Source organism: Onychostoma macrolepis, chromosome 12 (assembly GCF_012432095.1).
Source record: "Onychostoma macrolepis isolate SWU-2019 chromosome 12, ASM1243209v1, whole genome shotgun sequence".
In the NCBI taxonomy this organism is placed as follows: domain Eukaryota; kingdom Metazoa; phylum Chordata; class Actinopteri; order Cypriniformes; family Cyprinidae; genus Onychostoma; species Onychostoma macrolepis.
This window is the reverse complement of record NC_081166.1, coordinates 14,112,416-14,137,252: the sequence shown is the minus strand read 5'-3', so window position 1 is coordinate 14,137,252 and position 24,837 is coordinate 14,112,416. Positions and strand designations below refer to the sequence as shown.

At 39.8% G+C, this 24,837-nt stretch overlaps 1 protein-coding gene across 17 annotated transcripts in view; it reads left to right on the top strand.

Annotated features, from left to right (window-relative positions):
- Positions 1-24,220, top strand: part of nrxn1a (neurexin 1a) — a 172,798-nt gene extending 148,578 nt beyond the window's left edge. For 10 of the 17 annotated variants that reach the window (XM_058794223.1, XM_058794222.1, XM_058794219.1 and 7 more), the window contains 5 exons: positions 139-310; positions 4,962-5,051; positions 6,321-6,637; positions 19,210-19,291; positions 22,295-24,220. In XM_058794223.1, the coding sequence (XP_058650206.1) occupies positions 139-310; positions 4,962-5,051; positions 6,321-6,637; positions 19,210-19,291; positions 22,295-22,596 (963 nt within the window). In that variant the 3' untranslated portion in view covers positions 22,597-24,220. The remainder of the gene's footprint in view (positions 1-138; positions 311-4,961; positions 5,052-6,320; positions 6,638-19,209; positions 19,292-22,294) is intronic. The other 7 variants (XM_058794227.1, XM_058794225.1, XM_058794224.1 and 4 more) reach the window with 4 other exon arrangements.
- The last annotated feature ends 617 nt before the right edge of the window (positions 24,221-24,837 follow it).

Sequence of the window (24,837 nt, the reverse complement as noted above, 5' to 3'; positions counted from 1 at the left end):
AAAATAAGCTAGTGCATATAACCTGACCACTTTATGTTGGCGGAGTGAATCAGAACGGAATGACTATGATATAATCTTAAAGCACTCTTCCTTTATCGCCCTTTTCTTTCTTTTTTCTTTCTCTCTCTATCTTTACAGGAAAGAGGCAATATCAAAGTGGTGTTCAATGTGGGCACCGATGACATAAACATTGAAGAAACCTCAAAGTTTGTAAATGATGGAAAGTACCACATAGTTCGCTTTACGAGAAGTGGTGGTAACGCCACCTTGCAGGTGGATGATCTGCCAGTCATTGAGCGCTACCCAACAGGTAAGAGCCCTCAGCCTTTATACGGATGTTCACACACACACACACACACACACACACACACACTCACACACAATCTCAGCCATGCAGCTATTCACAATGGGAACAATAAAAGGCTGGCAGAGCTCAGGAAAAAGTGTCTGAATCACAGGGTTAAGGACAAAATGCCTTTGTCTGTGATTGTGGTTTCTCACAGTTAAAAAAAAGGTAACCCTGGTATCCTTTCCAAATGTCAGCAGAGATGATTGCTCTTGGGGCTTTAGGAGGCTGAAAATGTCAGAGCCAGGGTTATCAAATTCACCAGCCTCTCAGTCGCCTGAAAAGCCCTGACAAAAGCTTGACAAGAGATCAGAGATGAGAAATAATCCCATTGCTCTCGTTTGTCAATCATGATGAAAAGGAGGCGGCTGTATTAGTCTTTTAATTTGTATTTTACTTCAAGCTCTTCTTAAACCATCTCTTCCATTACAGAGATTATTTGCTCTCGATCTTCGCAAACCTCTTTCTTCTTGGGAGCAGACGTGATAGATTGTTGATGGTAAATGTTGAGTGTTCGACGACTGAAGTGGTAATGAAGCTCGGAAAATCTCATGCTTGCCATAAGAGCTGCGTTGTCGTCCGTTGCTCATCATTGCTTTCAATACGGCTAGTCATTAAATTCAAAATGTGCTGGGAAAATGCAAATCTATACTCATGAGACACTAGATCCAGCTGTAGATAACACTGGTTGCATAGAATTGCATTTTGTAATATTTAATTTGGAGAACAGTAAGAATCTTAACAGGATTATCCAAATCCAAGAGTTGACATTTTGTATTTACAACAGCTTATGCACACCACGACATACGCTGAAACCAAATATCATAGAAATAGACATAAGTGAAACAGGACTATAAGAATACAGAGGGATAGAAATAGAAACAGACACAGAGAGAGAGGTACCGTTTTTTCCTCGTCAAGACCCTCTCATTGTTTTAGTGTAAACAAACAAACCAAATACCAGCAGCGTCTTTCATTTGGAGTGGAAGACAATAGCTTGTTAAAATGGAGCCATTGTAATGTGCCATTTTCTCTCAGCTTCCTGTTTCCATTGTGTCTGTGGATTTAGTGAGCAGTGCGCTTGTGATTGCCTGAATACTAATGCATCTTATGTCCGTAGCAGAATGGAAGAAACTTTTCCACTGAAATATTTAAAAAAAGAAAATTAGTCATGACCGCTTCATTTTAATCAGCGCTTGATTGACTCTGCTCTGCGTTAGACGAGATAATAAATGCATTGAATTTAAATTGACAACGAGGGAGAACAAAATGGGGAGCTTGTTTATCTTGAACAATTAGTTCTGTAACTAGTATAGCTTTAGCATACAAAGAAAGCATACAATTTTTCCTCTCACTCTTAACCTATGCTGTCATTCTTTCACCTAACGTTTGTATTGTAATGCAGTTGTAATGTAGTAATTACTTATAGCAATAACAGATGTATTAAACTAAGAAATTGAATTTTCAATGTGAAACACTTATTCAACTCCCTGAAGTTTTGTCTGTTTTACTTTTTTTATTATTTTTTTTATTTAATTAAATCAAATTAAAATAAACCTTCAATCAAAATAGCATCTAAATATCACTGAATGTACATTAGGAGTGTTTTGTATTGCATTTTATTCTGTATTGCAGCAGGGATGATACTTTCACCAAAAAATGAATATTATGCCATCAAGCTTTTTCTTCTGCAGAACTCAAAGTTCTTTTTTTGGATGAATTTGGCCGTTTTTATATTAAATGGAAACCAAAACAACACAGGACCCCACTTACTTTCATTGTACAAAAAAAAGAAAATATATTTTGGGTTCAGCAAAAGTCATACAGGTTTGGGACGACATGATGGTGAGTGAATGATGGCACAATATAAATTTTTAGGTGAATTATCCCTTTAATGTAACAGTGTTTCTTAATGACAGTTAAGGGAAGGATTGAGAGTGAAACAAACTGTAGTTGCTGTTGTCAGCGAACGTGATGGAAAGATTTTAAAGAGTTCTGACAGCTCATGTAATCACAGATTTTTAAAAGCAGTTTGATGAAAGGTAAGGGGTGAAACCCCCTATATAGCATTTAAAATCACAGATGCTTTATGTCCATTTGTAGACATTTTAAATGGACACAAGCACTTAAGTAGACCTTTTTCATATTTACTTTTTAAAAAAATGGAATGTTCCTGTAATGTTCCTGACAGAATTACCGCCACACGGTTACCGCTGGGCACAAAATGGCCACAGCATGAGGTTTGGACTGGCAGAGGGATAAATTGAGGTGTTGTTGCTGTCCTTGAAAATCACTGTGGATTGCCTAACATTACAAATGGATGCAGAACAGATATAAAAGCACAGAAATGTTTTCTTTGATAATTTAGATGCCTTTGTTGAAACAGGAAAGTGTCTAATACTTACAAAGGAAGAGTGTTCAGACTGTTAGCATGCTAAGCTAACTAGGCAGTCATTTTCAGTTTACCGAGAGGCCCTCAGGCAACTGCCCCCTCATTTAAACAGAACCTGACCATGGCGTGTGTATGTGTTTGTGTTTGTGTGTGTGTGTGTGTGTGTGTGTGTGTGTGTGTTTATGTGCATTCAAGCAATCATGCGCACAACTTGCCCTAAGTCATCCGGTCCATCCCGCTTCAAGAGATCCTATTGCTTTTTTCCCCTTCTTGCCTTGTTTCTTTTAAGCTATGATTTGAGACAAATTACTCCTTTCACTCTTGATTACTCTAGGTAAAGTGCACAAGTGGACATAAATCACAGTTAGACCCGACTGTACATGGTAGGAATTAAAGAAGGGGAAAAAAGACAAATGAATGAAAGTAAAAGGAAAGGGGGACTCATTGTAATGGACTGAGTTTCAAACTTATTTCCGCTCTCACAGCAGAATATAGGCGCTCTCAAACTCAAGTCCAGAGTCAAGCACTCCATCTGTCCTTACGTGCAGCCCTGCAGAAGCCTTATTTCCCTGTCCGCGGGTGTTCTTCTTCTGCAATCACCTATCAAAAACAGTATTGTACTGTGTTTGAGAAGCAATTTAGTCATGTCATTTCAGTGTCGGATACAGAATAAAGAGCTTTACCTCAAAAGTGCAGTCGACTAGAGCAGCCAACCTCTTGAGGTGGTATAAGCTTAAATTTGGTGCTTTAAAGTAATAATTTGCCAAAATTTCTCACCTTGCTTTGTCATTTCAAACCTGTATGATGTTCGTTCTTCTGCAGAACACAAAAGGAAATTGTTTGAATAATGTCTTTGCTGCTATTTTCCACATAATTAAAGTGAATACAGATCTAGCTCAAATAACAAGATGACCAAAAATGTTTCATATTCACTTTCATTACATGAAAAAGAGCATCCAATATATTTTTACAAGATTTTCCTTTTGTGTTCCACTGAAGAAAGAAAGTCATACAGGTTTGATAGAATTTTCAATTCTGTCAGTATTTGTGCATATGTATATAGGAAATGAGAACGCATTAGAATGGAAATTTGCTAGAAATTCTCACACTGAATTTCTCACATCATAGCCTTTGGGCTGACTTTCTACTCTACTCTTGTTACGTCTCGTTTAGGAAACATTTTCATACATTCATATTTTAATCATACTTTAATCGCATATAGAGAGAGCGAGACTCGTTTTTGATTGACAAATAACAAGTTAATGGCTCATAGAGTAAAAAATGTGAGGCGTAATTATACTCTTTGGAAATATGAGCAAGTCAGGTTCGTGTTGAATTTTCCAGTGAAGTCAGGAGTGGTAATTATGTGTGGGCCGTAATGGGAGTGAAGTAAATGTTTTCAAATAATCTAAATTCAATAGAGCTACCGTAGCTGGCTCAACCTGGACATGTTGCATAAATATCTGCATTTAAACACAGCTTCTGCTCGAGACCACGTGGTGCCCACCGTAGCGAACGAGCGAATAAAAATGTTTACATAGACATCTCTGAGGTCAGAGCTTTTGTCAGAGCAATTTCAAATTCACATGGGAAACATGAACATGAACTGATCTTACATGCATTACTGATGAACTGATAATCTTCCTGTTGCTTTAATCCTTTGAGTGTTTTTTCTGCTACTTTGATGTTTTTAAATGTATTGTGATCTGATAATGTGAGATTTATCATATCAAAAATGACTGAAAATACCTTAGATTAGATAGCAAATGTGAAGCTAAAATCAAATTGGTTGCAAAACGCTGGAATGTACTGTAATGTCAATATTTAGATTAAAATGAGCTAGTTTTCATGTATAACTAGATGAAAAATCTGCTAAAAAGATTTAAAAGATTACTATTTTGTAAATGTATTATGTAAAGGAGTGATATTGTGTATAAACGTGATTGAGTTTGGTTGGTTTCTCTTAACACGAGAAGAGTAGGTGCATATTTAACATAGTTCTTCTATTAAAATAGGGTTAATTTGTTTGCTTAAATTTTAATTGAATGAAAAGCTTCATCATTCTTATGTATGCAACCTTGGTGTTCCAAATAAAAAAAATGAAAGAAAGAAAATAAGAGAAAAAAGAAAAAAAACAGACAGTTAAGGCATATGTTTCACTGTAGGTTTTAATCTTTGACCTTTCAGATTTTTAACAATGAAATGTCTCTTTAAACTTTAAAGGCAACATTGATAACGAACGCCTGGCGATTGCTAGACAGCGAATCCCATATCGGCTTGGTCGAGTAGTTGACGAATGGCTACTCGACAAAGGTAAAAACACTGATTAAAACTTTAAATAAAAGATAATTTGATCATAAGCAAGTGATATTTTGCACAGCAAATAAACCATCTAAAACATAAATCCCCTGTATAACCAAGTTTAAAAATTAAACAAATGTAGTTTGTAATATATGCACTGTGCAGTTCAATAATGTGTTGTTATACTGTACTTGTAAACCTGTCAGAGGTTAAAGGGACTGGTAATATACTGATAACTGAAGTTAGTTCAATCATTAACAAAATATGTTTACATCATTAAAATACCTATTTAAATAATGTTGTTTTGCAGCTGTAATAATCTAAATGACTAATTAATGTACATGTCCACAGTGGAAATTATTTGAATTCATAGTGATGTACACACTCTATTTAATTTATGTATGCATATCTTCTTTTCATGCTAAACATATTTTTTTGGAAACTGCTAAAGTGCACAGTTAAAATCTCAAAGCAAATGTCTCTTAAATAGCTTCAATGATTATTGGCATCAGATATGAAGTCCCTTTAACAAGCAAGTTAAACACACAAGAAGGGAAAAGACTTGAATGCATGCTGCAATGTATGTAACAAATTGAATCGTTCAAAGTGATTTGTTTTCAATTTTGCTTGTTTTCTTGCTTTCCCTTTTCAATGGAATTATAACCATGATGAATCATTTGTAATGTGTCATGTAGCTGTAAAGCCATTCTCACATAAACCTTATTTCAGTCTAATTAATTTTAATTGCCATTGCCCTTGCTGAAAGGCAATCTCAATAAAATTTACTAGACCTGTGCATACAGGCTTTGTAATTTGCAATAAAGTGCTGTATTTAAGGATTAACAGTAATTTTCTCATACAAAAAAGGGGGAAATTTGTACTTTCTACAGATGAAGAATATTTTTGTCTCTCATCTTAGTATGTATTTGATTGTCCTTTTAGCAAAGTCCCATTGATTTTTTTGGGACCCAGCTTTCTCATCCCCTTCATTTATTTACTTTGTGCCAACAGCAGCCATTAAATTACAGTCGATAAATTACCAGTGTTGCTGTTAGCATTAGTGTAATTTATTGCTTCATGATCCCCAGGGAAAATAAGGTTACGGTTGTTGTGTGTTTTACCATCAGGACTTCCATCAGTTCTGTTTTCTCGTGTGTGTGTGTGTGCGTGCGTGTCTGTTTGTTAGCGTGTGCGTGTGCATGTGTATGTGTGCGTCTCTATGGCGTGGGGGAGCGGGCCGTTGAACACTCTTGTATTTTCTGTAACGTTCTTCCCCGGCAGGTCGGCAGCTCACCATCTTCAACAGTCAGACCACCATAAAGATCGGAGGCTGGGAGAAGGGCAGTCGGCCCTTCCAGGGCCAGCTCTCAGGGCTTTACTACAATGGCCTAAAAGTGCTCAACATGGCCGCCGAGGGCGACCCCAACGTACGTGTGGAGGGTAGTGCCCGGCTGGTGGGAGATATGCCCTCCTCGTCCATTACGCCCCAGTCCAGCGCCTCAGCCACAGGCAACCGTTCAGAAACGTCGCCCTCCATCACCGACATCACCACTACGACCGCATCCAACCGCCAGGGCAAGCAGACGACAACTCCACAGGTCAGCGGCCACTTTATTCTAGTTCACTATTCTGTGAAAGCTGATGCTGGAGTTCGATACATTTTTTCTTTCTTCCTTGTCAGAATGTGCCATGAATGGAAAACACTAGGGTTTTGCATTCATGAAAAATCGGAATAAACAGGGAACTTTACAGATGCACTCAGTGACGTGTATAGAGGTTATATTGGATTTATCATGCAATGACAAAAATTTTGCATTAACGCTGCTGTTATGAAAGCGTACTGTTTACTGTCAGACATGTTTCATTTATTCCACAAGCAAAAGTGTGCCATAAGTCTTCCCCCATGAGGCATCCTGCTTCATTTTAAAGGGCACCTATTATGTCCCTTTTTTCAAGATGTAATATTGGTCTTGGGTGTCCCCAAAATGTGTCTGTGAAGTTTCAGCCCAAAATACCCAACATATCATTTATTATAACAGCTGGAAAATGTCATTTTTGGGGTGTGTCTAAAAAAGAGTGTATGGCCTTTAATGCAAATGAGCTGCATATTCCCGCCCCATTTTCAGAAGAGGGCATCGCGTATACGTCTCTCTGCATTGCATATCTAACTTACAGCAATAAACAGCTGGTAGAAGCAACAAAACTGAGAGCGAGAGAAGCGGTGTTTAGCCGTACATATGGGAAGCCAAATGCACGGAAAGTGGGATGAAACCGCGCGATGTTACAAAGCTCGCACCACGCAGATCAATTAACCGAGCTGAACGAATCTAGCTCTACGAACGGCGCAAACTAATCTCACAAGCACGGCACTGATCAGTTAAAAATACTTAATGTACGCACACAAATACGGTTAAAACGCTAAACACTATAACGACATGACATTCGCAAAGGAGTTTGGAGTGATTTTGAGGTAGATTTTGAGGCGCATTACCTTGAAAAATGAAAGTAATCCACAGCGTCCTCAGCAGCTCTGATGTTGGGAGAAAATGAAGACTCTTATGTTCATTCTTACATCCAAACACAGAGCATGGAGATTCAAAACGGCTTGCCTAGTGAGACTGACATTAATAAATAAAGCGGCTTTTATTAGGTTGCTATTATTATAAACATTATTATGTCTTGATCCCATGTGAGTGCCCATGATGTTATTATATATGTTTACATAAACATTTTCCCAAAGTAACATTTGTTTGCTTATGTGTAAAACTTTTTAATGAGGAAAAAATTGCTGAGTGCACCTTTAAAATGTCTGTGAAAAGTCTAGATATTTCTCAAGCCATTAAACATGTTGTGCTAATTCTGTAATTAATATGCTAGGTGTTGCTTTTAGGTAGAGAAAAACTAACTTGGAGATCATAGCGATGTCTGATTTCTGAGCAAATGAATCTTCAGTTGACAAATTGGACTAAATGATTCAATCGAATAGGTCTCACTTTGAATGATTTTGTCCAGTTACCATAAAGAACTGAAAAGGTAATGAAGAGGTCATGAAGATTCAGAACCGAGTGGTGCGTTTAGATTGCAACAGACAGGCCGTGTTTTGTCTGGGTCAGTGTGTTGTGTTTCATCTCTGTGCTGTTACTGGCCGTCTACATCATTACTCTCGGACTCGCTCTTTATTCCTCTCGCGTACACTCGCTCAGTTACTCTTTTGCCATCCAAAACATTATAAGTGGTGTTTCAATAAATGACCCAGACAGCAATGAGGCCGGTTTAAACTGAACTCAGTGCTCTCTCAAGCAAAAGAGGCCTCGAGACTAAGACCAGGGCACTTAAAGACGAGCCCGTGGCTGGATCGCACATTATCGAACCGGCAAAGGGTTTCGGCCCGGCACAATTCAATTGCTTTCAGACATAAAGTGATTGGCCCGTTTCTTTTGTGGATGTGCTGTGGCTCAGGATGAGAGAGAGTGCCGGGAGACTAGAGTCAGTCAATAAGTCTGTATGAACAGAGAGAACCCACAGGCAAATGGAACAGGGCCATAAAGGGGAGAAATCAGCGCCGTGTAGGTGGACATGCTTTCTCCTTTACAACTTGCAGGTTTCCTCTTGCCAGTCTTTCGAGTGCGAGGCATCATTCAGTGCCCTGACAGTGAGCTCTAATTACGGTGGCGCTGTAATTACATGTCAAAGCAGGAGACTGAGCGGGGTGATTGACAGGCTTGCCAAGGCCAGTTCAGTCTCGTCTCCTCGTGCGTGACTTCACGCACTGTGATTTAGCCTCCACAACAATAAAATCGTAATTTGATATGCTTAAAACTGATTCTGGCACTGCATATTAAATTACCTCCCTGCTCAAGGGCACTCCAGGCACGTCGTGTGAAAGCGATAGTTGTGCAATAACAGATATTTCGATCTATTAGCGCCCAATCGTGATGTTGGCTTATCATGGCCTCATGTGTGGATTGCATTACAAAATGGTGGGCTCGCCGCCCTCCGCACACCGTTGATGATGGTAAATGTTGCCATGGAAATCTGAGACTCCTCTCTTCTCGGCACAGCGGTGACTACACACTCTCTAAGTTTGCGCCATCTGCGCTCCATTATCATCCATTACAATCTCTTTCTCTCTCTCAGCACAGCTGCGCTGTCCAAATCAACAGCATCATTTTTTTTTGATGGATTTTTAATATCTAATTAATGATAAAAGCTGGATAGAGAGGGATGCGAAATCAAAGAGGAGTTTGTGGTTCTTTGATTACAGGCCTTTGTGATGCCCATTAGACTCGAGCGGCCATTAGCTTAGGAGAGCTCTCTGTAATAAGAGCTAATGGAACTTCTTGGGCTCTCCATCTTCCTAACTCTTTTCCAGAGTGTCCGTCGAGGTCTCCCCCTTAAACACCCTCAAATTAGCCGAGATCTGGAAGAAGAAAGGCTGAAGGAATTTAAGTGGCACTTGGGAGTGTGAAAATTGCTGTGCATTATGCTAAGGAATAGTGAGCTGCCTAGATACCTAATTGTTCAATCTGTATGAAAATTTGTTAATTGGAGGAACTGAAAAATGAACTGATGATAATTTGATTATATTAAATTATATGGGTCAGTGATGTATAATGATGTTCACAATAAAGAAACAGAAAAAAAATAATCTAGATTAAAAAACCTGTCAAGTTGCAAAATCACACTTTAAGTATTTATGATAGTTTCATATGGTTTTGAGGAATTTTTAAGAAAATATTACAATTGTTAAAAATGTAATGTGGTGTAAAAAATGAAATGTTTAAATAAAAGTGTTTTCAAACATCATGAATTATTAATTTATACATTTTATTTATGATATTTAATAAATATAATTGTTTTTCGGGAGTCTGAGCTAACCATAAATATCCAAGCAAATTCTAATTCAGAAATTAAAAACATGCTCATCATAGAAGATGTGAATTTGAGTCGTTTTCTATATAAATGGCATGATTAATATATTTCTGAATAAACTAAGAGAACTTCACACCACTGACCCATATAATTAATGTTTGATTAGTGAGCTCTAGTAGAGAATCTTAAACATTTTGAATCTATTTTACTTTGTTTTAAATTTAAAAATCCTCAAACTTTCAGTTTGTTTCTGGCTTTAAAAAAGATTTTGAGTCCCAGATTGTCAGTGTGGCCTTTGTAGATAAAGGCACTGTAGATAATAGAGATGATTTTTTATTGTACAAACGCTTTACAAACGAATGGCTCAGAAAGTAATAGTATTTCATGCAGATCAATTGATTTGCTTGTAATACAGCAAATTTGTGTGTAGTGTAAATTAGGTCTGTAGTCTTTGGAATAATTTTGCATACTTTGCATGACCAGTTTTTTTTCATTTAATGGCTTCAGATCTGCTCTGTGAGCATACTTAATCTTAAAATGACGTGTGGAGCTTGGATTATCCTCAGATAAACTGGTTTTGCTATTGTCTGACAGTGGCTCCGAGCATATAAGCTTTTAAAAAAGCGTTAATGATCGAAAGCCAGCAAAAGGAGAAGCGTTGTGTTTAACTCGTTTCTGTTCAAACAGCCGCCACAACAAACAAACAACTGAGGTCGTCTCAAAGGAGCCCAACATGCTTAGAAAAACACATGCCTGCACCGTCTGCTTGTGACTGACAGATGAGATGTTTAATATTTCTATCAGAAGTTGATTTCCTTTGTGACTACCAGCCGCACGACTGATGTTCAGAAGTGACAGCTTTTTTATTGTCTTCTTTATCCTCTGTCCCACTCCTTCTTCTCTGAAGTATACTTTCTCTGCATTTTACCTGTTACATCACCACGATTATGGATATGTGGCTGGCCTGTCTTGTTTTTGATGCCGTGTTTCTGATATCCCTTCACATCTGCGGCTGTGGCGTTCGGCTCGATGGGATTTGGCATGCCAGGAACCCGTGTGTTTGTTCTGATCTTGCTGCAGCGGGCCGTCAGGCTATGTGCTGGGCTTTAAATAATAAATTAGCATTTCCTGTGTGAGCTGTGCATGTCATTAAACACCCCAGGGTATCTTTTAGATCTAGAGATGGGCAGAGGGCAGTGAAGCGCCACTTCTCTGCCTAGAAAATGGCAGCGTGGGCGTGTGCCACGTGAGAGTCATGCATTTATAGATGCCCTGTGTTAGCGCCGAGTGGATTTGATTCCATCAGATGCAAAATAGGTCATAGTTTTTTTCTCTCTTGGTGGAAAAATTCACTGAGAATTACTGTAACGTGTTTACAGTGTGTGGTCCTGGTGTCATTACAAATCAGTTCCAACATAGTGGAAATATATATGGAAATTGCATGTGGAAACTGTTTAAAATTTGTTTTGTTTTGCTTTTGTGATTTGAAATGATGCACTCAACTATGTGTGTGAATGTGTCTGTCTAACCTAGCAACACTTCGGGAATAAAATTAATATAAAAAATGTCTCTAGAATGTAGCTGATGTATGATTTATTCTTTTCAAATTAAAAGCTATATTAGCGCTGTCAAACGATTAATCACGATTAATCCCATCCAAAATATAAGTTTTGATAAATATACACAGATATGCACATACAGTATATATTTAAAAGAAATATGTTGTTTATATACTAAATATATTTATATATACATAAATATACACAGTACACACATTACGTGAACAAAAACTTTTATTTTGAATGCGATTAATCGCGATTAATCGTTTGACAGCACACACACACATATTAACTAAAACGCAAATGTAAAGCATCTGTGAAACTGATATTTTTTTAAATGATTCAAGAAATTGAATCAAGTGATCACAAAACTAGTCTATTAACACATTTTAGGCAAAGGGCCAAATGAAATTCACGATGTTGCTTAATTTTATATTGCCAGAAAATATAACGTATATTACCCAATAGTTTTAAGTGGTGTACATTGACCTCAATTAGATGTGCATGTGTGTGTCACAATTCCCAAAACACAACAGTCCTGCATAAAGCTTCACGTGTACTCTAATGAGGTACCCACTCATTTCATTCTGTTGCATCATGAGGGCAGGACAATGTTCAGCACAGATAGATTTAAACTGGTCCAGATTCCTGTGCCTTTTTTTCTACTCCTGTCCAATTAATGGATCCGGTGACTTGCCCTGCATGCATAGTTGTCCCAGTGCTCATTTACACTGACCGCTTAAATCAGTCAATCAATACGATTGTTTGAGCTGGCACAAAGCATGTAATAAAATGGACTGCTGCTCAGCTACTTTTCATGGGTTTCTTTTTTCCCCTCCCTCCCGCTCTCTCTCTCTCTCTCTCTCACACCTCTCCAGAGGTGGTAGATATTGCAAACAGTTATTAATCTGTGTGCTTTGGGGTAATGACGACCCTGTTAATGCACAAAAGGCTTGTGTAGTCTTTATGATGAACCAGATATTTGTGTTCCGACCTGACATCTCTAATGTGCGTCGCCGTCGAGACCTTGGCTCGGTTTTTGTTCCTTTTTATGAATTCTGTCACATTCATAATGTATGGTTGCGTTTGGTGCTCATGCGCAGATTCTGCAGACGCAGGGGACAAATCAATTCCCGTGAGACTGACCATGGTGCGAATAAAACATATCTGTCTTTATCTGTTCCTCCCCTCCTTTCTCAGTAGGCGTGTACGTGCCCAAAGCACAAATTTGAATGCGAGTTAAACGAGCGTTCACGCTGGTTAGTTTATCTGGCAGAGGCATTTAGATAGAGCTGAATAACCCAAGGTCCCAGAGGATCAGGAGGGCCGGTGGAGATGAAAACATGGAGCTTTTGCCATCCGTTGTGTAACATTCGCTTTCTCGAATGTATTTTGAGAGTGTATGCGTGTTTGATGTTAGATTGTAGGTTGTGTCTCTGTGGAGTTTCATGGCAGGGCAGAAGGTGTGCAACCCCCCCTCCTCTCCATATACACACATCAATCTCTTTGTAAAAAAACGCTATAATAAAATGTCTCCAACTGAGCAAACCCTTAGCAACCTCAAGCCGAGCGGCGATGGTGATTGGCTGAGATGAGTCAGGTGATCAGCTTGCAGTCGTACCGTATTTTCCCTCTCTCTCTCCCGCCTCTATCCGTGTGTATCTTTCTCGTTTTCTCTTCTCCTCGCTTACGCCTTCCCTCCCTCTCTCTCTCTCTCTTCTAGTCTGTAGAAGGCACTCATAGTCTCTCCTGATGCACAGACAATTTATCATCCCTATCTGCTTACCAAAGTAGGACTTCTCCAGTCATCACTTTTGATCTGACAGAGCGGACTTTATTTTACTGGTGTGGGGCTTTTTTATTGCTCTAGGAGCAGGGACGGGGAGATCAGAGAGGGGGAGAGGACAAACTCTCACCTAAACAGAAAAGCAAAGCTGTGTAGAGGAAGCAGACAGTGTAGCCAGGCTGCCATCATGGATGCGAGGTGGCATTGTTCCTCATCCCAGGTAGTCTCTCTTTCTCACGGTCCTTCTCCATCCAGCCATCATCGCATGCAGAGTCTTTGATGTTGTCATATCCATGCAGCGAAAGAGGCATGCACCATTTGTCTGCAGCGCTCTGCACGTAGAGCAAGCGGGAGCGAGAGAGAGAGAGAGAGAGAGAGAGAGGCAGCAATTGGGGCAGCAGGGAGAGAGTTAAGGGAAAAGAAAGAAAAGTTGCAGTGCTTTTGTGAGCGTGCATGAGGTCGGCGTCGTTAGTCGCCGATGTCCACATCTGTTGCAGCGAGTCATGGCATGCACGATTCTTCTCATCCTTAACGAGACGCTTCCTTCGGTCGTCTCGACCGCCCACTTACGCTGTCATTTGTGCCGTCCTTTTTTGATCTGCATCTCATTTTATTATGCCCCTCATTAAAAGTGTGTGAAGATCAAGTGCTGTCCTCCAGTAAAGTTTAACTCGGTATGCTGTGAACAAGTGTGTGTATTGTGTTGCGTGAAGTCTGCAGGTTGCCCGCTCTCTCTCTTAGTATAAAATCTAGAGCTTCTGTCTGTCACAGCGTGTTCTTGTCTGTGGGCAGCGTGTATGATCAGATTTATTTATGCCCACTTGGATGACCTCTGGGAGTTACTTGTAATGTCTACTCGTGACTCACATGTCTTCTCAGAGTGAGTCAACAGTTGCTTGAGTACTTTTACGGTCAATCTTGATGCATTTGCCTTTGTTAATATTTTATGTTTCCAGATAATATAGAAGACTCCAGTGTTATTTATCTTTAAAAATATAATTTGGACAATTTTTTAAAAGCCTTTCATTTAGTAAAGTCAATTTGAATTGCCATTTGCTACCAATTTTTTTCATATTTCTTAGTGAAACACAAAACTACGTGGAAAAAATAGGACTGAACTAGATTTTACTCATTTGGAATTGATCGGACAACAAAAAGTGAGTGATACCAACCAGAATAGAAACCAGACTGAAAACAACTATTTAGGTAATGGTTAAAATTATTCAACAATTAATATTTATGAAGAAAAAAACTGTTTCCTTTAGAATAAAATGCACCGATGTATCATTCACAATACCAGCATTGATGATGCATGAATTAACTGGGTTTATTTTGATTTTATGTTGCCTTCACTAAGAGAATATTAATGAGCTGTTAAAAATAACCAAGGCATTGTAAAGCTTTTGATTGTGCTAAAATAATCTACCCAAATGAGAATGATTCTTGATTTGATTTGTGAAGACTTGCACAGGAAGCAGTCTTAATTTCCATCTTCTATGAAATTTTTCACAAGTTGAAACTCACGTTCAGGATGCCAGTGAGCGCATATAGAGGCCCTGTGGGCCAGCTCTGTATATTCCCGTACATGCTAGCGGTATACTAGCAGGCGTATCGCCATTGCGTTTCCTGTGATTATTTTTTTCTTTTTTCAACTGTTCTTCTTGGAGAATACTGCAGTGCATCAGTGGCCATTTTTTATTCATTGTATGAGCTCTCTGTATTTTAAACGCACAGCTCTCAGCAAACTGAGGCTGCATTTAGCACCAGGACCTCTCTATGAATATTCACACTTCATTAGCAGTGCTGCTAAGTTAGCTGGCAGACTTTGATGTTCTTGTGCTTTCTCTCACTCTTTCTTTCTCTCACACTGGCTGGAGGAAAGGAATATGGAGAACAAGAAAAAGGAAAAACAGATAGCGAGAAATCAATGGTTTGCTTTGCAGGTCCCAGCTGAGCCACCGAGGCGATTCGGTTTTTATTTCCTATCATTTTGAACAGGCTGAATCTTCATGTCACCATGGCAACAACAACAGACGGTGCACTGTTCTGAGATATTCGTATTCGTGGTGGAATACTAGCATCTTCATGACTGAAAGAGATGGAGATGGAGAGATAGAGGTGAATTTGAGCGCCTGAGCCTGGCTATCTCAGACCACCTATAAAATTGATACTGTTTTTTGAGTGCAAATGATTACAGAACAAGGACATGAGAAATTTGATATATTTTAGAGGGAAATTGAAGGACCCATTAGAGGGTTTTGAGGGTCAGTACTTAGATACAGACTACAAAATTAAGAGCGAGAGCCGAATATGAGTGTTACTGGAACAATATATGATACACTTAGCTAAGGTAATAACATAAAATCTACTTACACAAGGTAAAACGTTTTGGGATTGGAGGGGTCAGTGGGCCAGATCCACCCACTTCCTGCTCCTGTCTTATCCGGGGCATGTACAGTTGGCTCAGTCAGGTCCTACTTTTAGTCTGCGTCTCTGTAGATGAGTCTGGCAGCTGTGAAGTAATTGGAATGGGCTGAATGGAGGTGGAGCTTGAAAAGTGTGTGTTTTGTGAGAGCGTGTGTTGAGGTAACTCCTTTCTCATTAGGGCACAGCTGGTTCCCCCTCTGCGTTCACAGGTGAACCGAGCGCCGTCGTCTCTCTCCCTCTGCTCTCCCGCCCATTTTGGCTCTGTGTCACATCCCTTATTGTGCCTGTTGGCAGTGCAGTAATTAAGAGCAAGCAAAACAGGGAGTCTGATACTGTGCATGTGGTGTCTGTGTATTTGCGCGTGAATGATATTCTGATAGCACACCCACCGTCTCTAACATGCTACACCGTAGTTATTCGGCAGGAGGAAAATGGACAGTCATAATGTAGGCCGCTTCTGTCCCCTTCATCCGCCTCAGCACAGCTGTTGAGTGGGCAGTGGATGGAGGAGAACGGCGATCTCAGGCAGATGGATGCTGAAGGCTCGGTCTTAGTCATACGTGACTTTTCTGCAGAAAACAGCCTCACGCTCAAGTGCTTGTGTAACGCCACATCTGAGGACTTAGATTCAAGTTTTGACACTTTGCTGAGGGGCAGTGTTTCCAAAAGAGGAAAGACAGTGAAAGAGAAGGATGGTTTCAGGAGCTCAGCTGTGTGAGAGGAATTCAAAAACAGATCCTAACGAAGGTTTGGGTGGAGAATGTTCATGTAATGCCGCCAGTCACAATGGCATGTAGTCATTTAGCAGGTTCCTGTCTGCTCTATGCAGTTAGGGCTGGACGATATATCAGTTTACTCCTTTTGATCATTTTAGATAGAAATACATTAAGATGCTTTTAATCTATTTGGCTGTTTTATATGTACCATTATTGCAACCAAAGTGTTAAGTGTGACCAAATAGATTAGAAACATTTCAATGCAAGATCTACTAATTCAAAGCATAAAAAATCTAGGTAAAATAGTCAAGGCATGTTTTCTGTTACATGTCTTTTAATATATTAAAAATTCCACTCGAGTATGTCCTTGAACATTTTTGAGTGAGGACAAAAATATGTGAAATCCGAGTTTTGAATTAGTTAATAGAAAAGGATAGTTAGAACTGAAACAAAGGAATGCAAGGAAGGATCTCAAAATTAGTTTAATGACGTGTTAGTTAGGAAACATAATAAGAATTGTATTTAATATTGCTAACAGAATCATTGGAAATACACTTTTTTTTTTTTTTTTTTTTGATGCATTAAATTGATCTAAAGTGACAGTAAATACATTCATAACATTACTAAAGATTTCTATTTCAAAAAATGCTCTTGAACTTTTTTTAAAAGCAGCAACTGCAACTGTTTTCCACATTGACAATAAGAAATGTTATTTGAGCATGTTAGTATGATTTCTGAAGGATCATGTGACACTGTAGACTAAAGAAATAAATTACATTTTAAAATATGTTAAAATTGAAAAGTTATTTTAAATTGTAATAATAATTCTCAGTATTACCGTTTTCCTGATTTTTGATCAAATTAATGCAGCCTGGGTGAGCATAAGGGATTCCTTTCAAAAATAGAAAAAAACATTTCCAACCCCAAGGTTTTTAACAGTAGTATATGTTGTGAAAATTCAATATATGTTACCAAGCTCTACTTACAACTTGAGATGGTTGTTCCAGCACAATGGTGATACCTCATGGATCTCCACTTGTGTTTTCAGTTTCCTGCTGACATTTTTAACCGTTGCCCCACACCTTTATCTCACTCCTTCATCCCTGTTCTAGAACTCCCTTTTTTTTTTTTTTTTATCTCTGTGGTCATGTCAAGAAAAGTAACATTGAGTCTAAGTTGTCTCTCGCTCAAGCCTATGCATTATTAAGACTGTGTACCTTTCCCCCATCCATTTTATATCAAAAGCATAACCACATGTCGGTTGACTACTAATCTCAATGTCTATGCTAGTTGTGGTCTTTTATGCCTTTACATGTCAACTCGCAGAATGAGAGATGGAGTGGTATGGATGATTTCACCCATCGGCCCGTGGCTCCCAGGACCTCTGTGTTATTATTCTGTCTCTCTCTCGAGTCAGGCAGACACATGCTGCTGCCGGCCTTTAGCGAGGGCTCTGTTGTGCACTCCTGCTGCAACACATTACCTCCATGTCTCCCAGCCTTCCAGCAGCAGCACACAAACCAGCACTGTAACGTCAGGGATCTAAATTATTCACCCGCACTGACCTACTTGCAGGGTGTTTGAGAGCTGGGAGTTGAACAGATATCGCTGCAAGGAAAATGGCAACCATGTGGTTATAGCAACCACTTTGAAACAAGTGTGCAGGGTGCCCTCCCACTCCCACTTTCCTCTCCCTTTCTTCTCTGTCTCTTTCTCTTCCCGTGTTGTTTCGTGTGGTCCGCGTGGCTGTGATGATGGTGAAAGGTCCTGATTGGCGTGGGCATTGCCCCGCAGCCTGTGGGCAGACTGTGTGAGCTCAGAGAGACGAATCGATGTCTTTCCTCCCTGCGTGCACACACACTCAGCCAGTCCTGCATTTCTATTGGGACAAACACACATGCATGTACACGTTTGGCCAGCTGGCAAATGTATACACACTCTGGCTAATTGCAGAGAGAGAGAGAGAGAGAAGTGTGAAGACTGGCACTAAATGGATGCCACCAAAGCGACGTCGTCAGATGGAATTTTCTGCCGTAGCACTGAGAGGAACGTCGAGCTCGCTGCCTTTTTGCATAGTTGATGGAGAATTCCTGCACGGAGAGACGTTCTGAGCTATTAAACCGCAGTCGGATACCATCTTTGGAATTCAAAGCGTGAAATCTCAACATGGCTTTCTTTCCCTTCGGAACCATCACTGGAGCAGAGGCAAGATTTCCTTCAGTATGTGGTGTTGTGCGCGTCTCAGCGCCGCGTGTTGTCATTGATAGGGCTTGTCTTTAGATTTGCTTCCTATGGTTTTATTTCAGATTAAAAGGCACGTTTGATGAGATTGTTTTCCAGCGGGACGGAAGAATGTGAGGGGATTTGATGCTCCTCACACCACATGTTCCTGCGTGACTGTCTTTATAAAGCAACTGCCGGCTAAATTGTATTCGTCAAAGGATTTGTGAAATCTTTGTGTATGTGTTTGTGCTGCTCTGATCGATTTTTCCAACCGCCTTGATGTGGAAGTCTCTCCAGACTGTACTATAAGGCGATTTGGTGTGTTATAATCCACAGACACAGTCGTTTTTGCGGAAATGTTGTGACCTTTGACGGTTAGGACACCTTTGATCACGCCTGTGAGTCAAAGCTCAGAGGACCTGTGAGAGATGGCAGAGTGGCAGTGGAAAGGACATTTCCTTTTTCGCTCCTCTCTCTCTCTCTCGCAGTGTGAGGCCTTAGATGACACAGCAGCCCTATAAAACTGTAATGATGCCACTAGGTGTTTTTGACTAACCCTTCATCTCTTCTGTGTCTCTCTGGTACAGGATGATCTTCTGGTAGCGTCGGCAGAATGTCCCAGCGACGATGAGGATATTGACCCTTGCGACCCAAGTTCAGGTGGGTTAGGTTAGTCATCTTTCTTTTATATTATTACTGTCCACTTGTTCTTTTCCTCCAACGTTGTTTGCCATTTTTCCACCATTCTGTTTGAAACCACTCCATGAAAGATTATTTGACCACAGTACAAGTTAAAAGAACGCAAATCCATTTTCTGTGTAGTGTCTGTTCACTATAATTCTGGGGTGAAACAATCCTTAGATTTGACATTTTACCAAATGCTCTCATAAAAATAGTGTTAAAATACCAAATGGCATCATTTGTCACAAATTCAGCCAAGCGGGCACATTGTACAGCAGAAAAATAAAAACAATCGAAATAATGTGTTTGTTGTGTCAAGCGCAACAAGATGCCAGTGAGAAGTCATTTTCCTGAATGTGAAAATTCAACGCAACAAAACAGCTAATCATAACAGCGAAGGCGAACTGAAGAGCGTAAAACCTAGAACACTTGTTGTATTTTCAGCACTTCCGTGAGGCGGCATCCATTTTGTGGTGTTCCTTGTTGATCTTGAGGGATTTGTCATATCTGATGTTTCTCAGCTTCCAAAAACAACCTCTCCTAGGCTCATCCATGTTTGATGTTTAATAATCCAACGCTACGGTGCAGAAATAGAAACCAAGCGACTGACAAAATGTAGCGCCGTTCACCGTTTGTCGCAGCTAGTTCGAACAGCAGCTCAGATTAACTCGAAAGAGCTTTTATCGTTTTGTTACCTGAGCTGCGCTGTTGCTTATGTGCTCATTTATCAAAGTATTCACAGTGTGCGCTGAAATATATGTTTGTATAATCTGCCTTTGCCTCTTTAAACAGACATTAATACCTCATTAAACCACATTAAATCCTTTACCCTGTTTATGTGCTGTAAATATAGTATTTTAATTTTCTTTCTGGCACAGAGGGAGCTCATTGCTTAGATGAGTTTTTAAATAGGTCATTATATTAAACAAACTTAAACTTGTGCCTGTCATCAAATTTCTTTGTGCTTCTATATAATTTCAGCTCTCATTTCGTTTTTGCCAGTTTTATATGCCAAAGAGTGTGGGTTAAAGAGAGCTGGCGAATTTTCTTGAGGTATAAATTCAGAAAAGGCCAGCGAGCATACTGCGTTTCCCATTTCTCCACGCAGCGGGTGCATCCTGGTTACTCAGTTGACTGCGCAAACCACTTTCGACATGAAAAATGAAGCACAAAGGTTAACCCAATCTGGATTCCTTCAGTTGGCTTAGTTACAGACTCTAGTGGCCCATGCAGCAGTCATATAATACATAGGGCAATGAAAGCATGTCCGTGACATAATGGAAAAACACGCTGACAAGTCATGCAGTGATCTTGTTAATAAGCACAGAAAAAAATAAACACAAAATGTTGGCCAAAGCTCAGAAGGTCTCAGATAAATGATGTTACGGATCCCCAAAGTGTCCTCCTTCCACACGACATTTCTAAAAACAGATGTTTGAGCAGAGGTCGCCATCCATAATTCCCTGCTGTACTTTGTCATCATCTCATTTCCTGCACCTGCGGGTTGCAGTGGATCGGGCCTAAGCTGTAAACGGCTTTGTCACAGGTGTTGTTTTGTCGAGCGTTTGTGCTCAGCCTGCAGCCGCGCTGTCTCGCAGTTACTGTCCCCTCTCCAAAAGACAAATCAGAAGAAACTATTCCACCCACCACGCTACTCTCTGCCAGGAATAAATAGCCAGGAAACGAGGTTCACTCAATGGTCACAGCTCATGGAAAATGTACGACATATCCATTCTGATCGCTCTATCTGTGTCAGCCAGATGTGTTTTGTGACGGTTTGATAAGCAAAGTGTGTTAGCACAAGCTTACAGTACAAGTTTGTCCGTCCAGCAGCAATACATACTATGCATATATTGCAAGGCTGAGTGTCGTTTTTGTGGTTTATATCCTGTTTACTCAAGTGACTGTACTGTGCCGTGAAGCAGTTTCTCAGTGGGATATCTAATCTCGTCAGGAGAGAAATCAATTTGGCAAAGAAATATTGATTTTTGGGTTTCTTTCAAGTTTCTTCTCCTCTTAGTATTTCTCGTCAGCTCAGAACTAAATATTATCATCACTACTGGTGTGAAAAAAGCTGCAATATTGACATTACAGTAATGAATACATTGTAAATTAACTTTCATAATCAATAAGAACAATTAGTTAAATGGTTTAAGGTTTTTAAGAAAGGGGTAATGAGCAGTCAGCTGGTCATTATTGCAAATTAAGCCTTGACAAGATGATGGACGACCCCAAAATGGAGGTAATTAAACGGCTTCTGACCAAATAAATACAGTAAATACATGGACATGAAATATTGATGTATTGACCTCCATATTATCTTAAAGCTAAGGAAAATTTAAAAAGCATCAGTGTACAAAACAAATGGCTTAGCAAAAAGACGAATGTCTATTGTAATACTGATATCGCAATGCAACAGAAGTAGCAATGGATCATTTCTTCAGAATTGTGATCCCGAGCCTGGTCCTGGAGTATCCCCAACTTGGCACATTTTGTAAGTTTCCCTAATCAAGCTTACCTAAATCTACTCATCACCTTGTTAGTAGAGACTCCCAAGACCTGAAATGGATGTGTCAAAGAGAGACGTCCAAAATGTGCATTGTTGGGTTGCTCCAGAACCAGTGTTGGGAACCAACAGGGGCCTCCATCCCTAGTCCTGAAGAGCTCCAACCCCAATCAAACACACCTGAACCTGAACTAATCAAGGTGTTCTGGGTTACTCGATAATTACAGGAAGGTGTTTTGGAGCAGTGTTGGAACTGAAGTCAGCGGGACCATCAGGAGCAGGGTTGGAGGAAAATTGAGTTATGCAGCAGTTTTGATTACCCAATTGACCTTGCTAATATTTAGCATTGCCACAAATGATGGTGGATATTAGGAATGCCGCAAGTAGCCAATCAAAATCAAGTGTTCTAGAGAGCTCTGTAATAATAGAGTTAAATGAGTATTCCTGTGGCTGTAATGAACGGTCTCTCTCTCTCTTTTCCACAGCTCACCCTCCACTGCCCGAGGCCAAGGGTTACCCCAGCCCGGAGGTGATTCGGGAGTCCAGCAGCACCACGGGCATGGTCGTAGGCATTGTCGCGGCAGCCGCCCTCTGCATCCTAATCCTGCTCTACGCCATGTACAAATACCGAAATCGCGACGAGGGCTCGTACCACGTGGACGAGAGCCGTAACTACATTAGTAATTCCGCCACGCAGCCCAACGGAGCCGCTGTCAAAGAAAAGCCCATTGGCGTGCCCAAAAATAAAAAAGATAAAAAGAACAAGGACAAGGAGTACTATGTCTGATCTCACAGACTTTCTCCCCCCCTTACAACCCACCCACAGATCCTGTGCTCCGAACTCACACGCAAAAGGGGAGGGAGATCCACCTGTGTATAGTAATTGAGAAAAAAATACATCGAAAAAGACAAAACTGTCTTAGTTTGACCTAAGACACAATATACTGTTACTAACAACAAGAAAACATACTTTATAACCAAGCACACCAGAACTTTACTAAGCTGAAAAGTGTGTACAAAACGAAACAGAACTGTGCAAGAAGACTCCACGTAGTCACTACAGTTGTGGATCACTGAGAGACAAGGCCGCTGGTTAGAATTAAGTGTATTTCATATTATGTTGCCTGTATATGTGTTGCCGGAACATTTTCCCTCTAAAGCCAGACAAACCATCTGCAACAATCCAAACAGACATTCACCAATGGGACGGACGGAAAAGGAACGAAGGACTTAAAAATGAGATGCTACCTATGATTGTTAAATCAGCCAAAGTATTTGACTCCCTTTTCTGATGGCAGCATTGTGCGTTTGGATGAGAAAGGACCGCTCCTTGTGGGATCCGAACTGATTTCCATTCGGTGGACAGAACCCTTGAGAATTGTGGAGGCCTTAAATATCAATCCAAGTGTAAAGGTTGATGGATTTTCTTCTGTTTGTATGTTTGTCAAAACGATGACAGATGACGACAAGGAATACCGGGGCCATTCGGGATAGATTGAGGAAAATCTCCATGCACGTAAAGTATCTTATTACATGTTTATATACGGTGCAAAGACTATCTGTGTGCTCTCTGGACTGTGGCTGAAGTGGTGTTTTATAGCCTGTTATATAGATGATGCCAACTACAGTATACCTGCTCTTCAAACTTTTTTTTTTTTTTTTTTTTTTTTTTAGAAAAAACCAAGGCGAAAACAAATGAAAAACAGAAAATTAAATGTTAATGTGTTGCTATAGCGATAGAACCGTTTCTGCCATTAGCTATACAGATTTTATTTTCCCTCCTTTATGTGCATCTCCAACATCTGTTCTTTTTGACATACTCCTTTTTTGTTGAATTTTTTGTTTTGATTTTTTTTTGTGTCAACATTAAAAGACGAGTATGAGTATAGGTTTTGGAAAGCAAACAGACATGTGGAAAATAAGATTTTGGACTGTTTAAGCAATATCCTCTTGCTTGTCTTAGTGACCAAACAAATTATGCATGGTATTTAGGACTCCGAGTCTACCGAGAGACAATATCATAATCTCAAAAAGTAACAAATGAATTCAGCCCCCCAAAACAGAGTATTGGATTATAGCTAAAAAGCACAAAGATAGCGAAAACAACCCTTCAAAAGTGTTTGCAAACATTCTTCTCTCTGCTATCTTGTACTGTGTGGAATGTACAAGAGGTATAAAATATATGACATTCTGAATAAAATGTTGCTTTTTGTTTTTTGTGTGTTTTTTATTTGTGTACAATTTTTCTATAATACCTTCTTTTGTTTTTATTGTGACAATTCTTTGATGACCTCAAAGTGAAGATTTATTATGAAAAAATAGTTTTGAAAAATCAAATGAATAAATAAAATATTAAGACCTATGAAAGCTTTTGTTCTTTGTTCTTTATATATAAATCACATTAAAGGGCTTGAGAGAGTTTTGTGGTGTTCAGTTTGTTTTTTCTTTTTGTTAAAAACATTATTCTTTAAGAGCCATGTTATATTAACTCAAAGGTACCAGAAAATATTTCATTTGTAAATCACGTACGTGTGACATCAGATATAGGACTTTTTCCTCAGCGTCAGCTCTTTTTAGTTTCACTTAGTACTTTGTTTCCCTATAATGACCTGTTAATAAACAAAAAACTGCTGCTTTATGGCTCACACAAAAAAATAAAAAATCTCGCAGGGATCCCTATGGGGCCAGTCGTGCTGTGTGCAGGTATTGAATGAAGCTATCGATCGGACGTAACAAAGAAAACACACAGTTCTGTTCCTTTCGTATCGAAGAACAAGATGTCATGATAAAAGCTCTGTTAGAGGTGGACAATGCTGAGACATGGTCAGGGCGGCGGACGGTTCAGGATACCGCCTCTCTTTAATTTTCCGCACAGGAGGAGGCTACAGAACAGCTGGTGTGAAATAACTACCCCTACAGGGAGGCATGCGCTGTAATTTATGATTCATGAATTATTCACACCCGCCATAGACTTTTCATCAGGCCTCATTTCAACACACTTTGCGGAGGGAGTGTGGGAGGGAGGGGC